Below are 14606 nucleotides of genomic sequence, written 5' to 3'. Positions count from 1 at the left end.
ATTTGACATGCTAATTACTTTGGGATGCAATTGAAGCCTACTACATAATTCACATCATTTGAAAGATGACATCATGATGCACATGGTATCATTTCTGCCTATAGACATCCATGACCCTGGGCAAATTTTATTTCATCTTTTATTTCTACCAGCTCAAAGCTTTGATCCAATCGTGTGTTCCCTTTGCCAAAATTAACTGTCCATGGGTCTTTTTCTGAAGTCTGGTGTAGAGCCTGGGGTACCAACATGCCTACAAATACCACTCTTTGCCTCGCTGTATTTGCCAATATTTTAAACAATTAAAAATAAATTTTAAAAGCTTGTTTTCTGCAAAGCAAATTTCTAAATTATTACTATATACACAAAAATGTGAAACCATACCTGCCACAGCTTTGGCCTTCATATGCATCAAGTTCTTCCCAAGAACCTAGGATATCATATAGAATATATCTGGACCTGAGAAATGTGGGCTTTTGTAATTGACAGTTGGAAATTTTGTCAATGCACATATTTTCTAATTGCTATCCCAAGATTTTTTGGTATGTATCCAAGGTACTGGTAACCACTGGAGCCACCATGGCTGGTTTATCCCATAATCTTTCAATTTTGATTATTATGGTTCACTGCACAGTCAGCCAGATGTTTAGACTGGATTTGTCATTTTTATCCACCTATCGAGTTCTCATTAAGGGCCTGGGATAGGCAGATATTATTAATGGTGTTAAAGTATTTTAGCAGGATGTAAGCTGTTCCAAGTAAAGCTGCAATTGACTGATGGTCATTTTGTCAATGCTGATAGCGTTCAAGTGAAGTGTTAATACCACCTTATAATGCCTTAATAAGACCACACTTGGAATATTACATCCAGTTTTGGTTGCCACCGTATAAAAAAGATGTTGAATTTCTAGAAAGAGTGAAGAGAAGAGCAACAAAGATGGCTAGGGGACTGAAGGATAAAACATCTGAAGAACAGTTGCAGGAATTCGGTATGGCTAGTTTAATGAAAAGAAGGACTAGGTGTGAAATGAAAGCAGTGTTCCAATATCTAAGGGACTGCCACAAAGAAGAGGGGGTCATTTCTCCTCCAGAGCAGTGGTCCAAAATCTTTCCAGCTTGGCGGCCCAACACAGGGGGGGAAGGGAGGATAGTTCCGTGTGAGTGGCAGGCACGGGCCTGCATGCGTGCACAGCTCCATTTGTGCAAGCGCAAGTTCCTGTTGCTTGTGCAAGTGGAGGTGTGCGTGTGAGCGTAAGTACCTGCCGCTCACACACGCAGCTCAACTTGTACGAGTGGTGGGTGCTTGTGAAGCTCCACTCACAAGCGCCCACCACTCTCATGAATGGAGCTGTGCATAAGTGCTTACCACTTGTATGGCCAGAGTTCCAAACCATGGTCTGGTAGTGGGCCGCAACCTGGGAGTTGGGGACCCCTTGCTCCAGAGCACCTGAACACAAAAAGCAGTGGGTGGAAACTAATCAAGATGAGAAGCATCCTAGAACTAAGGAGAAATTTCCTGACAAAATAATCAGTGGAACAACCTGCCTCTAGAAGCTGTGAATGCTCCAACACTGGAAGTTTTTAAGAAGAGACAACCATTTCAGTGACATGGTATAGTAGGGTTTCTGCTTGAGCAGGGAGTTGGATTAGAAGATCCCCAAGGTCCTGTCCAATGTTATTTTGTTATTCTGTTAAGATTCTGGGTCCACTAACTAGCATCATCAGCTACAACTACGACTGGAATTGGAAAACAGTTGCTGCCAGTGAATAGAAAGAATACTGAACTGAACAGAGTTGTTCAACCTCAGGCAACTTGCAGTTCTAGCCTAAGAAGGAGTGACCATGCTAACTAGGAATTATGTGAGCTATAGTCCAGAATATCCTGATAGTACCATATTATGAGGGACACGGTGGCTCAGTGGGTTAGGACGCTGAGCTTGTCGATCAGACGGTTGGCAGTTTGGCGGGTCGAATCCCAAGTGCCGTGTAACAGAGTGAGCGCCTGTTAGTCATCCCAGCTTCTGCCAACCTAGCAGTTTGAAAGCACGTAAAAATGCAAGTAGAAAAATAGGGACCACTACGGTGGGAAGGTAACAGCGTTCCGTGCGCCTTTGGCGTCTAGTCATGCCGGCCACATGACCACGGAGACGTCCTCGGACAAGCACTGGCTCTTCGGCTTTGAAACGGAGATGAGCACCAGCCCCTAGAGTCGGAAACGACTAGCACGCATGTGTGGGGGAACCTTTACCTTTTACCTTTTACCATATTATGGTCCAGGAGGATTCCCTCCTATTGTTTCTAGAGGAGTAGCTGTGCTTGGGTTTTTTGGTGGCAAAAATAACAAAATATCTTATATGATGTACTGGACAAAGTAGTTTGTTGTGGCACAAGCTTTTGATGGATCACAGCTGACCTCATCTGATGCATGCAGTATAGTTAGCAGAAGGTTAAATGTACTCAAACAGCTGTGGGTGAGGGCAGAGAGGAATAATGAAAGGAGATGATAAGAAAAGTGGAATAATATAGAACTAATTGTTAATGATGCAAACTTATTGGATTGATGAACTGAATAATTGTAATACAAGAAGAAAACTTGGTCAGTGTTTGATCTGTGAAAATTAGTAATAACTGAATGAATTGTCCTTTGATTGTTTTTTATAACTGGCAGCAACAGTCAACATGGCTGGGGATGGTCAGAAATAATAGGAGCTACATTCACAATATTCAGAGGGACCCCCTATTGGAATGATAGATCATAGAATCATGAGACATTCAGGATCTAACTTAATCTGATTTTACGTATTATCATTGTATTTTCTTTGATTTATTAAAGCTTATGTAACAGGACTCTGTATTACACATTAGGTTTTGCTTGATAATCTGTAGCAGTGAGGTCGTTACTCTTTGTCTTCAATAATTTTTGCTCAGTATTCATGTCTTGTAAACTTTCTGACCATATTTGGGGGAAAGGGTTACTTTATCAGAGATACAAATTGCACTTTTTGTTCCCTCTAGAATTGATGGTTGCCTCAGTCTTAAGTGCAGATAGTCCTTGACTTATGACCACAATTGAGCCCAAAATTCCCTTTGATAAACAAGGCAGTTGTTAAGTGAGTTATGCCTCATTTTACAACCTTTTTGCCATGCTTAAGAGAATCACTACATTGTTAAGTTAATCATGCGGTCGTTAAGTGAATCTTTCTTCCCCCATTAACTTCGCTTATCGGAAACTCCCTAGGAAGACTGCAAATGGCAGTCCCAGGGCCCACTGAAACCATTGTAAATACGTGCCAGTTGCCAAGCACCCGAAGTTTGGTCATGTGGGGATGATGGAGCCATGGTAAGTGTGAGAACTGGTCGTAAATCATTAAATGGTCATTAAACAGTGGTTGTAAGTCAAGGACTACCTGTAATTCTAATTTACATGTCTGCATTTATAGATTTAACTCGAGAGGCCTTATCCAGAGACTTGTCCTTGCTTTAAAATAAAGAGCAGAGTCTTTCACTTTAATTCATTCCAGCAAATGGGGCAATGACCTCTGAGCCCCTTTACACCCTGGGGATCATTGGAGGGGTCTGTCTTTCCTTAGAGAGCGGGCAGTGGGAGAGAAGCAAATGTTTGCAAAAAGAAAGAGAAGCATAGCCAAAATATTAAATCAGAGGTCATAGAGATTTCCTCATCTCCTCAGCAGATCCGTTGTTTTTGCAGTACTAATGACATCCAGCTCTGCCCAAAATGGAGCTGAGCGAGGGCTGGTCTAGTGCCTAAGGTTAAAATAAATGCGAGTTAGTTCCACTTCATGATCCTGAACTGCCAGCAGGAGCAGGAGATACAGGCGTTTTTTCTATTTAAAGCACACCACAAAGGGCAGGTTATAAAAAGGAAATCTGCACTAGAGGCAGCAGCAAAGGGAGGGGGGAGGCCGAGTTGGCAGAAGTGGAGGAGGGCAGCTGTTACCGTTGCTGCTACTTGGACTTCCCTCCCCCCAGCGCTCTCCTTTGTTGCTGGCAAAGCAGGGGGAAAACCTTCCTGGAATCCTTGTTTTTATCGCCCCAGACAAGTATTTTGCAGGTCCCGAATGGATAAAGTGCCTCCTACACTTCACATTAATTAACACGAGAATGCTCTTGCAGAAAGCACAAGTGGTATTCTGGGATGCATTTACGAAAATATTTTATGTAACATTTTTTTGGTCCGTGATTTATTTATTTATTTTCTGTTAAGTAGAAATGCTTCCGAGTCCTGTGAGACTTGAACAACTGCGGAAGGAAAACGCTTGTAAACAGTGCCAAAGCAGGTGGATAACAGACATACTCAGATTTTCTTGGAGGCAGATAGATCTATTATTAAAATTACCCATACCAGCCCTTTATACTTGTGAGAGGCAGCTGGAATAAATGATCATGGTGTAGGTAGAGGTCATCCACATTAATAATCCCCAGAGCTTGAAGGGCCAGGAGAGGCTGATCTTCTTTCCAGATGAGGCTGTTTTGGCTCAGCTAATCTCAATGTACACATGTTGTACTTTGACAATAAAGGGTTATTATTATTATTATTATTATTATTATTATTATTATTATTATTATTATTATTATTATTATTATTATTATTATTATTATTTCCCCCTCCTTTGAAATAAAAGCCTGAGAGAGGAGCCCCCTTCCCAAGTTGCCTGGAAAGAAGGTTAAAATGCTCTGTAAATGATAATGGATCTTATGCTACTCCTGCCACTTGGGTATGTGTGCCAGAGGTCTCTGTGTCTGAACATTTCTGAGTGGAGATGTATGTATGTGCTGTGACACATGCACAGGAGCTCCACTGCTGCTGAATAATTTTGAGGTCGGCAATGAAACATTAAATGAACTATGCCGAATCTTTCTGATTTAGATATTGTGCATACACATGCACACAGATACTTTCACAGCAACTCATGTGTAGCATCTTTTTAGAACAACACTGAATAGATGCAAAATTAGACTTGAGGCATTTTCAGCAAACAAAACAAAACAAAAAAACCACTCTCCTCCCACTCAAACACCTCATCCCAGTAAAATTGAGTGAGGTTTTCATGTAAACATAGCATCTGCATAAGAACTCCAGGGCATGAGAAGTATGGGAAGATTTACAAACACCATAATCTCTTTAAGATCTGATGCTTTATTTAGCAAGTCTGCCTGCATCAAGGGAAGGGGGGAAAAAACATACCCTACCATCACTATCCAAAGAAAGTAGGCTTTAATCTTATTCTAGGAAGATTTTCCTTCTTCTGTTTGTAATAAGTTAAAATATCATTTCCTGGCTCCTCTTAATCTGCACTTTGAATGTGTTTTGGCTGGATTCATGTAACGTGCTAAACTTAATATAACAAAGTATAGTTGTTGCGTTGGCATGGTATGCTAAGATGGTGCATCCAAGTAAGTAATCCATGTTATGGTTTAATTGGGGCTATGACTTTATGACCACAAAACGCCAGTAAAGGCACATATAGGCTGGATTTCTGTAATATGCTGAATCATAATTTGCCCAATCTTAGTTTAGTCTAATTCAGAAAGTTTTTTTTTATTATCTTGTCTCCAGAAGATCAGGGCAGTCCATACATAATACTTCACTGTCCAATTCCCCTTCCCGAACAACATTGTGCAGTAGTTGGACTGGCCCAAGGTCTCCAGCATGTTTCTTTGACTGACACCAGCCTCTGCATAACAATTGAATGAAATAGATGGATCACTAATGTTTCCTATGTGAATGAAATGTGAAATATCCAAATTTGCTCTTTAGCTTATTTTTTGCTTTGCTTTACCTTCTACTTGTTGAGGTTTTCCATTTAGCATTTTTAACAGATCTTTCCAATGACCCTAGTCTGGTAGAGCGTGGAGCTGGGAACTAATAAACAACTTTATGGTGTCCCAGGGCTGGCTTGTCTTGGCCTTAATAGACGCCAAGTCTGGGAATTGGATCCTGAGTCAGAAAATTGAGCCCTGTCCCCCATTTCTCTCTAGACATAGCAAGAATGTGAATCACTTTACTATCTCTTCTGCTGATATCATTTTCATTTTCATAAAACACCGGCTTATGTGGCAGGGGACAGAGGGAGGACATGCACTGTTTTATATATAGGAAATTGAATTAATGTTGGGAGGGTTAGACAGGCTGCTGTGTTCTTGTTCTCTCTCTCTCTCTCTCTCTCTCTCTCTCTCTCTCTCTCTCTCTCTCTCTCTCTCTGTGTGTGTGTGTGTGTGTGTGTGTGAGTGAAAGAGAGAGAGAAGGGGGAGGAAGGTGGAAGTTGCATTGCTTACTGTTATCTAGCAGTAATTGGTAAAAGAATGTTTTTCTCAAAACTCTTGTCCTCCATTTCCTTTTAAAGAACCAAATTTCTATGACTTAAGACTATAGTAATAATATTGAGAAATGCCATTCAACTGATTTAATTTAGCACAGTAGGTAGTAACCGTTTCTAATGAAACTGGCAGTAAAGTTTTTCAATAAACCTGTATATATCCATCAGTTACTGCTATTTCTTTCCCCCCATGTTATTAAAAATCATTCTCTAAATATGGCTGACAATAATATATTACATTGAAATAGGAGAAGAAGAGTGAGGGTCTTGACTTCAGCTACAGTTAGTATATTATGCTTCATTGCAATTTGATATCTCCTTAAACTTTTAATTACTTAGGTAACAGAAAATAACTATTTTTGCCAATCATCTAAGTCATAAAATTAATATCGTAGTTCCAAACAACTGTCTTAGATACAGTTTAAAAGTAACTAGAAATCAGACAGCACACTAGAGTGAGAAAAAAATGGGGTTGGGTCATTTGTTAATACGTTGTATGATCCAGGTCACCACATTGAGGTAAAGTGTAGATTATTTTTTTAGGCATAGTTTTTTGTTATGTGAACCCAGCCTCACAGAACATAAGACTTAGCCCAGATTTGCAGAAATTCATATTTTCATGCATTTCATAAAAATAGCCAAAGCTCAAAGTAACCTTAACCGTCCTTAGTGCCTGATCTCAGTTTATATTTTTTTTCTTTCTTTAAAGATCACCTGCAAAGGCGTTACTGTGAACATCATGGCCATAGTGCAGACCTTGCCTGTCTCCATTGAATCTGCCACTGAAGGGGCTTCCCAACTCTGTGCTAGTGCCAGCTCATCCCCTGCAGACATGGGAAGCGTCAGTAGCCTTATTTCGGGTCGGCCTTGCCATAAGGCTACCTCTGAGTTTGGTGCTTTCCCCCTGCGTGGAAATGCTGGCTCCCAAGAGCTTCTGTGTCATGGACTCCCTACGAAGAAGAGCACCTACGCTTACGGCAATGAAGAAGACTGGGCTGAAGCTGTGTCCCCCATCAGCCCTTGTAGTGATGCAGAAGACCTGCAGGATGACAAGCCACGGAGCGGCATCGTCCGTGGACCACCTCCCAAGTTGGTTCCTGTTTCAGGGAAACTTGAGAAGGTAAGAGGAGAACGATATTTTGGCAGGACCATTAGATCTTTCCATTTAGAGCTATCTATTTGTGACTAGGCTCGGAGAACATATGCTTCATTTGATTTTTTTTTCCCCTGGTAGCCAAGGGAGATGATTTCACCTTAGAGCTAGACCTAGAATTTTGGGCCCTTTAATCATTTTTGAGGTTTAGTTCTTCCCACACAAATGAAATGGATAGGCTCAGTTTTTGGGAGACATATTTATTTCACTTGACTTTTATAAAATAATGGAGGAAAAACTATACCATTCTTATTCAATATGTGTGCTAAGAACCTTTTTGGCATAATCCTGAATGTTTTGGGGGACTAAAAAAAAAAGTGGGTCTGCCAAACTTTCCCTACACTTTAATCTTGTAGTGGAAGCAAGTGGTTCACCTTTTGAGAAAACATATAATATCAATGAGGGCTCCCCCCCCGCCTTTGCTTCCCTAGGACAGAGGAGTAAGGAAGATCCGCCATCCAGTCTACACTGATTAAATAATGTTGTGAGTTGTTTCTATCTCTGTTGGCTGTAAGTGACCAATTGTGATAGCCTTCCTAGGCTGGGAACTGTTCCTAGCCGGATCAACACACTATCTGAAATGAGGATAAAGAGGAGCCATCTTTTTGTTTGTGAAATATGGTATTTCTGCTTGAGGCTTACTGAAAGCATATTAATGGGAGAGGGTTTTAGTTAATATGTCCTTCCTTCATTAAGTTCTGCTTTCTGCTGTTTCTCAGAACATGGAGAAGACGCTAATTCGCCCCACAGCCTTCAAACCAGTTATGCCCAAGAACCGCAACCTGCCACTGCAGAGCCACTTGGTTCTGCGTCCTGGGACTTCGGTGCTCTCTGAGAGCCAATCCAGCCTAGCCCAGCTCTTTGGTGCCAATGCTGTAAGCACTGCAGAGAAGCTCAGTTCTTTGAGCTGCCATGCCAGCTCCCACTCTGGGACAATGTCAGACTCTGGGCGTAATTCCCTCTCCAGCCTTCCCACATACAGCACTGGGGGCAGCCAGCAAATAGAGCCAGTCAGTATCTCCATAGGCCATGCTAACCTTGACAGCCATGGCAGTGGCAGTTCACGCGGTCTTACTGGCCCATCAAATTCAGACAGTGGGCGGTCGTCCTCAAGCAAGAGCACGGGTTCCCTGAATGGCCGTGGGCATCCTTCCTCTGACAGCGGCTCCTGTGGGGGGCGTTCCCCTATGCACAGTGGCGCGGACGAAGCCCTTCTTGTCCATGAACTTGAAGAGAAGCTGAGGGAGCGTGAAGCCGAGCTGCAGCATTTAAGAGAGAGTCTGGATGAGAATGAGGTGGCCATTTGCCAGGTAACCTGGGGGTGGGAGTGAGGGTATCTTATTGCTCTTTCTAATATACGGGGCGGGAGGGAATGTATGTTGTCTAAAGACTGCTTCTGCAGGAAAGCTGCCTTTATCAGTGACTGATAGGCAACTTCCATTTAGCGGCTGGTATAGGGCTGGAACTGGTTGGATTATATTCAATAACTTGCAGGAAATCTGAGCTTCCTTCAGGGCCAGATAGGCCAAGTGCCAGATTTGTTTTTCCCTTATTTTTGGCAGCTTCAGTGGAAAAAAAGGGTGGATGTTTACAGCACTGAGTGGAATACTGCTGTGAAACAATTTGTCCTCTGTAAAGATTAATTAGCAATATAATTTAATTTTCATTATTGTGAAAATTATTAGCTGCTTCAACTTGTATCCCTTTGATCTTTCCTCCATATAAGTAATTCCTGGAATCTTATCTTATAATTTCTATTATCATTTATGATATAGGTGGTTAATTTTGGAGTATTTGTGCTGAGATCTAATGGGACCTAAGAATGGTTGCAGGTACCTACATCCAAAATCTTCTTGCCAATAAACCTGCTGTTAAGAAGACTGCTGTTGGGCCATTTAAAAAGTTACCTAGTCTAAAATCTTGTATCTCAAGAGTGGTCAGCTAGATGTCAGTCTTATAGCTTTGTTATGTGCTGAAAATCTTAGTAGGCAAAGACAAGCTGCTTCTGATCTTGGAGGTGGCATATTGCCATCATGACTAATAGTGAAGTGCTTCATGAATTTGCCTAATTCCCTTTTAAAGCACATCTAAATTGGTAGCTCTCATCACTTCATTTTGTAATGAAATTCAGTTTCAACTAGGTGCTATGAAAATAAACATTGGTTCCTGAATCCTCCATTGCTGAGTTTCAGTGGGTTAATCTCAGAGAGTAGTGTTAGAAAAGATGTAAAACCATTTTTCCTTTCCAATCTCTTCACCATACAGAATTGTATATATTTCTGTCCTTCTTGCTTTTATTTTTAAAATGGTCAAATAGATCTCAGGGTTGTTTGCTTCACACTCTGGATCATGGTTGGTTTCTTTTTGCACTACTTTCATCTCTGTTTTGATCTCTTTCTGAAACTTTGTTCTCTTTCTGTCTCGAAACAACAACTGTGGCACTCTTAGATGTATAATTCTGTCCTCCTTTAATATTTATAGTCCAGGGTCTTCCTTAACAGGCTGCCCACAATTTACTGTCTTCTTGAGAACTTAAAGGAACTACAGTTCTGCAAAGGAGTAACATTGACCTCCTTGTTTGAGGCAAATTTTGGGAAGGAGGACTACAGTTACAGAAAGCCCAGGATACCAAGGGACTATTCTGTGGTGAACTGAAGAATCCAAGGTTATATATCAGGGCTAGTTTCTAACACTGGTTTTCCCCACCTTCCTTCCAGGTATATGAGGAAAAGCAGAGGCGCTGTGAAGAGGAGATGGAAGAGCTCCGGCAGGGCTTCAGTGCTAAGTTGCAGCAATCAGCCCAAAAGGCTCAGCGTAGTCAGCAGGTGTTGCAACTACAGATTTACCAGCTGCAGCAGGAGAAGAAGAAACTCCAGGAGGATTTTGTTCAGCTGCTGGCAGAGCGTGAGCTGCTGGAGCAACGCTGTGCCACCTTTGAGCGGGAACACACCGAGCTGGGTCCCCGGTTGGAAGAGACCAAGTGGGAGGTAAGTGTGTGTGTGGGGGGGGGGGGGATGCTCTTCCATAGTTCTTGAAACTGAACGTGGAACTGAACGAGGCATCAGCATTAGGAATGGGGATTCTCATTCTCCCTCCAGCTAGACAAGGACAGATTGGAGAGATCAAGCTCACTTTTCCGGTTGTACCGTAGAATTATACTGCACCAGCTTTTTAAATGTTTTTGCAAATCGGTCACACTAGCGCTCCCATGGACTCTCTAACACACAGTTCACACATTATATTAAGTCATAAAATATAATTCTATTTTGTATAGATTTTTATCTCTAGTTTATAGTTCAGTGTGTTGTATAGATTCAACCAAGTGTATTTTACTCGGTTAATTGTGATTAAATGAGCAGTGTGGTGGCCTAGTGGTGAAGATGCTCACCTCCCTCTCAGAAGGTTGAGAGTTCAGTCCTAGGTAGTGGAAGATGTTTCTCTCCTAGAACGTAAAGACAAAAAATTATCTGCTCCTTGTAGGTGTCAGAAAGGGCATCCTGCCAGTAACCACTCAAGCTCTATCCTGACTCTACCATGAATTAAGGAACTAAAGTAAAAAGAAAAAATAAAGCAAGGGGTAATATGATCCCAGATAAACAAACACTCACTTTTTAATAGTATTCTGGTAATGGTATTGGAAATAATGTGGGGAAGGACAGCAGAACAGGGGAAATAATGAGAGAAGAAATTTTCTGTTACCCTGAAATACTTTCTGTTTGCTGATCTACGGAGAAGTATAGGAGAATGTTCACATTGACATGTTTGAAGTCTTTTCAATCTCATTCTCTGCTGACCTGAAGGCAACTTTGAGTTGTGATCTGCCCGAGTCCATTTTTATTCCTGAATTGAAAGAGAAACAGGTACTCTCATCATTCACATCACAGAATCAGATCTTAGCTCTGCTGAACTTGAAATGGAACATTGTGGCACGTTCCCTGTCATCTTATATCTCTTTTCCTTCCCACCAGGTTTGCCAGAAGTCAGGTGAGATCTCATTGCTGAAGCAACAGCTGAAGGAGTCTCAGGCAGAGGTCGTGCAGCGGGGTAATGAGCTCGTGTTACTAAGGGCCCAACTGAGAGAAGCACGGGCTGATCTGCAGACGAGCGAAGAACAGGCCTTGAGTTTGCAGGAGATGGCCCGTACCAAGGCAATGGAGTTAGAAGTGTGTGCCAATGAGTTGGCCAGGCGCAAGAGTGAAGCAGAGCTGCTGCGTGAGAAGGTAGGGCGGTTGGAGCACGAATTAGATGCTTTGCGCAGCACTAGTGGAGAACTCTGTCCCCTGATGGCTGAATGTGATGAGGTAAAAGCTCAGCGACAAGCAGCGGATACCCTGCAGGGTTTGCGTGCACAAGCTGAACGGCTGCGCACAGAGCTATTGTGTGAGCGGCACCGTGGGGAGGAGCAACGGGAAGTTTTCCAGGCTGAGCGTCTCACTTGGCAAAGTGAAAAGGACAGGGTCATCCGCTACCAGAAGCAACTGCAGCATAATTACATCCAGATGTATCGGCACAATCGTGATTTAGAGTGCCAACTACGCCATCTCAGTCTTGAACTTGAGGCCCGGGACATGGATGAATATGAGCTGCATGGAAGTGAAGGCATCTGCTTGGAGGAGATTGCAGCTACTGAAATCTGAACGTGCCTGTGGAAGCCGTATTGAATGGGTCACACTCCCACAAAGGGATACTGGTCAGGCTGGAGCATTTTTCCCTGGGATTTTGTGTGACTGAGCAACTGAGAATGCAGTGAGCCTCAGTTCAGTAGTGGAAAGAGCTACCTTTCCAGTCATAAATCCCAGTGATAGAACTTGTTCTGTCACTTAATCTTGGTCATGACCTCTCAGTAAGTCAACAGTTTAATGGCTATTAAAAGTAGAATAGTGTGTGAAACTAGGCAGCTGGCCTTAACTCTAGGAGGTATAGGAAGACCTGGTTAAAGATTTCCTGGTCAACCTAGGAGAAGGAAAGTGCAAATCCTTCCTTTGAAAGCAGCAGCAGCAGCAGCCTTTATTCCAGCATTTCACTGAAAATGAAGCAGGAATAGCCTTTGCTTTTGCAAGAGGCTGTTAAATGGTGCTGCCTTTCAAGTCCCAATATTAATTAGCTTTCCATAAGACCTTGGGAATCACCACTTGCCTGTTGCTCTTTGGGCTAGTTGGAGATGAGACTTGCATGGATGGGAATGCCAAGATTGTGTAGAGCACTTTTGCTTCTACTCTGTTCTTCTGTTACCTTTATGTAATGATCCAATGGACTGTCAGTCACCACTTACTGAATTTTGGGAGATTTGGCTGTTCAACAGCTAATTAGCTGCTAATCCAGTTAGATGCAGGTTTTAGACTGGCTGAGGAAGCTTTGTCTTTACAAGGCTTTTCTTGGATTTTTAGCCCACTTCTCTGCTGTATGTGAAGTATATCTTTTCTGAAATCCAAACACATAAATGCATACAATCAAAACCTGTACTATGGACCCTGTTACTGTGCATATGAAATACATTTGCATTTATTTCCTCTTTTGCACATGCTTCCTGTAGTTATGAAGGACAAGGACCTTTGTAGGCAATTCTTTGGCCAATAGATGATGTGGGCCAAAGAATTAGGGATCTGGGCATTACTCCAAGCTTATTTCTTTTTATAGGACAAAATATTAATAAATTATACTAGGTTCAAAACTGATTCTCAGTATTCCAAATTCTGTTGTTTTTAAAAGCCAAAAAAATAATAATTATGGAATACTTGCAGTCCTTTGGCTTCTCCCACCTAAAGCTTTGTAGGAAGACCCTATGCTAAGTATTTTTTTAAGGGAAAGCATATTCAGTACTGTGGAAACAGACCTAGTCTCTCTCTCACCTAATCCCCCTCCCCCCAAAACATATTGCTGCATCCATATTATAGACTTACCTGAGAGTAAGGCTGTTCAGCTCAGTGGGACTTGCTTCTCGGTAGGCATATATAGGAGTGTATTATAAAAGCCAAAGATTCTTAAAACAGACTCAGGATCTATTTGGTTATCCCAGGAGCCTATCTCTAGATTACAGCACCAAAATTTGGCAGATTCAGAGGCACTAGATTTTGTGCACTTATTTTAATTTCTTTGTTTTTTAAAAGAATTCCAGAATATCTGTTCCCCTCAACCCCTCATCCCAGCTCTATACCAAATATTTTGGCTCCACTGCCATTGCTACCCTCCTCCCCATTCTTGAAGGGTGAGTCAAAAAAAAAAGCCTAAGCATAGCATAGCTATTTGCTATGATGGGATCTGGATGACTTTCCACTCTCTCTTACTTACCTTTCTGTCTTTGGTTGGAACGCTACTCAGAGTATCTTTGTCATGACCTTGCTTGCCTGGGTATGTCTCTCTCACCACTCACCTTCATCCAGCCTCTACCTGTTTGCCCACCAACATCCACGTCCCGTTCGTATCAGGGTCAAAGATGGCTGAGTTTAAATCTCCTGCATTTCCCTGATAATAGTCTCGTACAGTAAGGGATGCAGTGGCTCAGTGGGTTAGGATGTTGAGCTTGTCGATCAGAAGGTTGGCAGTTTGGTGGGTCGAATCCCGAGTACCGCGTAACAGAGTGAGTGCCTGTTACTCGTCCCAGCTTCTGCCAGCCTAGCAGTTCGAAAGCACGTAAAAATGCAAGTAGAAAAATAGGGACCACTACGGTGGGAAGGTAACAGCGTTCCGTGCACCTTTGGCGTCTAGTCATGCCGGCCACATGACCACGGAGACGTCCTCGGACAAGCGCTGGCTGGCTCTTCAGCTTTGAAACGGAGATGAGCACCGGCCCCTAGAGTCGGAAACGACTAGCACGCATGTGCGGGGGAACCTTTACCTTTTACCTTTTAGTCTTGTACAGTATCCTCTATAGTTCCAGAAACTCAGTTTCCCAGGCATCCATATTCCCTTCCCATGATTTTTGCAAGATCTGGTCTTGTCTGAACCATGATCATTGTGAAGTCCTACAAATGTTTGCACGGCAGTCTGTCCTGTTGAGGTACAATAACTACTTGTCTACTTTTGTAATATGCTCAAGACTAATTGCATACTAGAATATGGTGCCTAGTCTGCAGCCTCCTCTCTTTTAAAGCTGTCCATGCACCTATACATGAACCACG

General features: G+C 42.4%; 1 protein-coding gene across 7 annotated transcripts in view; it reads left to right on the top strand.

The window, feature by feature from the left end:
• LZTS2 (leucine zipper tumor suppressor 2) overlaps window positions 1-12125 on the top strand; it is a gene marked incomplete at its 3' end in the record, with an annotated part of 61354 nt that extends 49229 nt beyond the window's left edge. For all 7 annotated transcript variants that reach the window (XM_081329369.1, XM_081329372.1, XM_081329366.1 and 4 more), the window contains 4 exons: window positions 7045-7455; window positions 8208-8798; window positions 10206-10475; window positions 11457-12125. In XM_081329369.1, coding sequence (XP_081185495.1) covers window positions 7045-7455; window positions 8208-8798; window positions 10206-10475; window positions 11457-12125 — 1941 coding nt within the window. The remainder of the gene's footprint in view (window positions 1-7044; window positions 7456-8207; window positions 8799-10205; window positions 10476-11456) is intronic.
• Window positions 12126-14606: the final 2481 nt, after the last annotated feature.

Source organism: Vipera berus (assembly GCF_964194415.1).
Source record: "Vipera berus genome assembly, chromosome: 5".
Lineage (NCBI taxonomy): Eukaryota > Metazoa > Chordata > Lepidosauria > Squamata > Viperidae > Vipera > Vipera berus.
Note: the sequence above shows the minus strand (reverse complement) of the source record. Positions and strands in the feature narration are given on the sequence as shown.